Genomic DNA, 2557 nt, shown 5'->3' with positions numbered 1-2557 from the left:
AGTTCTATTTTTAAACACTTAAAATCTTTTAAGCAACTAAAAGTAACTTTTGATGCTCTCTAGTGTGAACAGGATAGGATTTCAAAGTTTTAAACTTTTTGATTTTTGGTAACTTCAAAAGCTATGACTAAAGCAGCAAACTCTGCACATCTCCACTCCTCCCCACACCTTGACTGCCATGAAACCTACCTTAGCCACCCTCCTATCTCTCATCTTCTGTGACTGCTCTCTGGCAACCCTACTGTTTCAGTACAGTCCTGTTTGACCTTCGACAGGAAACTCAGTGGGGCTGGCCCCTCGGGTGGCTGCTTCGAAAATCATTCACTGTATCATGATGCACTTGACAGGGGAGGAGGAAGAAGGGACAGAAGAAAAATGGAGGTGAAATACAAGTTTTCCTCTTTGAAATGGTCAATGAAATTGTACTTTGCATATGCTCAGCTCAGAACACCTGCAAAGGTTCCTCTCTGAGGACCACATCCCCCTTCCACACGACCCTGGCACCAAGCCCATTCCTTACCTGCCACCCCCCCTCCAAAAGCACATTAGAGCCACGTCTGCATTTTTCAGAGAGATGTGGGAGGAACAGTGAGACCCCTCACTGAGAAAAACACATCAAGTGAGGCAAGAATACATCACCCATCTCCAGATTCTCCTGGGGCAGGAAAATGATCCCAAGTCTCAATTTGCAGGTGGGGAAAGCAAGGGCTGGAGATGATTCCACGTGCCCCAAACTGTGCAGTCAGACTGCAGGGCAAGCTTTATTTTCACTTGGCAAGTCTCTTGCCCACCAAGCCCACACTCTCACTGCCTGGCTTGATCTGCCAAAGCAAGATGCAGTGTGTTCCTTTTCCAATGTTTCATTGTTCCTCCCATCACCTTAAGGATCCAAACTTCATCCTTCCTTATGGAACGCATTACACCTCCTTGAGAGAACTCCTGCAACCAAACATCCTCTCCCAACCCCAAATCTGCGCAACCTGGCGTTCATTTTCCCCCTCCACCATGAACAACAACTTGGCATCAGAACCAGAGAAAACTCTTAAAAGTATTGCATATTTTTTTAGAAGACTTCTTCAAAAGATGTCAAGATATTTGCACTTATCTACCTGTCCCATGCTTTTCTGTTTATGAAACACGTAAGCATGTGCAAACACCTACAATACACAAGGCAGGCATGTCTCTCCAGGTTTGCTTAACTTGCTCTAAACATCAGAGCTGCTTAGAATACAAAAGTTTAAGTCCATGCAAGGGGACAGAGTTGTGATTGTTCTAGGAACCATTCACTGTTAGGCTTCCTGAACCGTTCGTTATGAGGAAATAAAGTAGGGTTTTCTTTTCTTTTTGCATTTCATTGATAAAAAAAGTTATCAAACTAGTTTGTAGAAACGTGTTTAAAAGCAACCACCCATGATTGCTCATCTGGGACGATAGCATTTCATTTATACCATATTGCTGTTATAAAAGATCAAGTGTGAGTCGAGGGGGGAGCAGGGGTGAAGGATGACTTTGGTAGCCAGCCTCTAACTCTGCAATTCAGCCAGTCCAGAAAAACTCTTCCTACCACTCGGCAGCACCCGAAGCAGAGCAGCGCACCGGTCGGGGCGTCAGAGTGCTCTGGAACTCTCCAGATCAGCAATAGCCAAGGACATCTCCTCCCAGAGACCCCTCCAACCCTTCTCATCAAAGTCTCATGCAAACCTCACAGCTGCTACATTTCACTTCCAGTAGCTGAAGTGCTTCAAGTGTTGCTGACCTCTAGGATATCGCTTTCTAGCCGTGCCCGCTTTTAAAAAGGGGCCTTGAGGCCGCACGCCTGGGATGGGCAAACCAAGAGCCCTAAAATCAAGAGTTTAAGTAAAAACGGTAAAAACAGACACACCAAAAATAAAACGGATAAATATGCTCGGGCACGGCAGGACCCACCAGAAGAGTCTTCTCATTTTCTTTAAGGAGGCAGCTACCTGGAGAAGGGAGGAAGGCAACGGCACCTCGTCCCTGCTCTCCCCTCGAGCTGGACCAGCAGACGTGGCGAGGAGCAGCCCCGCGGGACCGACCTGCTGGGCCAAAGCGCCGTCGGGAAATACAAATGACTGCTCGTCCCAGATCACTGTGGAACATTAGAAAAATTTAAAATCCTGTCGATCCCTGAATAAGAAGTTGATTGACGCAGTTGTTCCGTTTTTCTCCAGGAGGAGGAGGAGGAGTAAGGGAGAAAAACAACTTTTAACACTCTGGGTGTGGGCGGGTGGGTGAGAGAAAGAGGGAGAGAAAGATTCTGCAATTTTGGCAACATCTTGGGAGCTTCTTTCTGTCCAGTGGTGGCATTGCACGAATTCCAGTACCAGCCTGCCAGGTTGGTACTGACTCTTTAGAGCCAAAAATCGGGAAGACGGTCCTTTCTCCCAACTCTGCAGCTGCGTTTCAATCCGGCCCAGTCGTGGACACAGACCCCTGCGCTGTCTCCCCCACGGCGACCGCCTCCTCCTGCGGAGGAGACTCTTCCTCCGCCTGCCCCCGAGACGTGACGGTGGTCTCGGGGGGGCTGCTGGGAGGC

At 48.2% G+C, this 2557-nt stretch overlaps 1 protein-coding gene across 1 annotated transcript in view; it reads right to left on the bottom strand.

The window, feature by feature from the left end:
- Positions 1-2424: 2424 nt before the first annotated feature.
- The window catches only part of ZBTB37 (zinc finger and BTB domain containing 37), a 5821-nt gene continuing 5688 nt past the window's right edge, over positions 2425-2557 (bottom strand). Inside the window, exon 4 of the mRNA XM_009994654.1 lies at positions 2425-2511. Coding sequence (XP_009992956.1) covers positions 2425-2511 — 87 coding nt within the window. The remainder of the gene's footprint in view (positions 2512-2557) is intronic.

Source organism: Chaetura pelagica, unplaced genomic scaffold (genome assembly GCF_000747805.2).
Source record: "Chaetura pelagica isolate M959 unplaced genomic scaffold, ChaPel_1.0 scaffold363, whole genome shotgun sequence".
Classification (NCBI taxonomy): domain Eukaryota; kingdom Metazoa; phylum Chordata; class Aves; order Apodiformes; family Apodidae; genus Chaetura; species Chaetura pelagica.
This window is presented reverse-complemented; position numbering and strand designations above follow the sequence as displayed.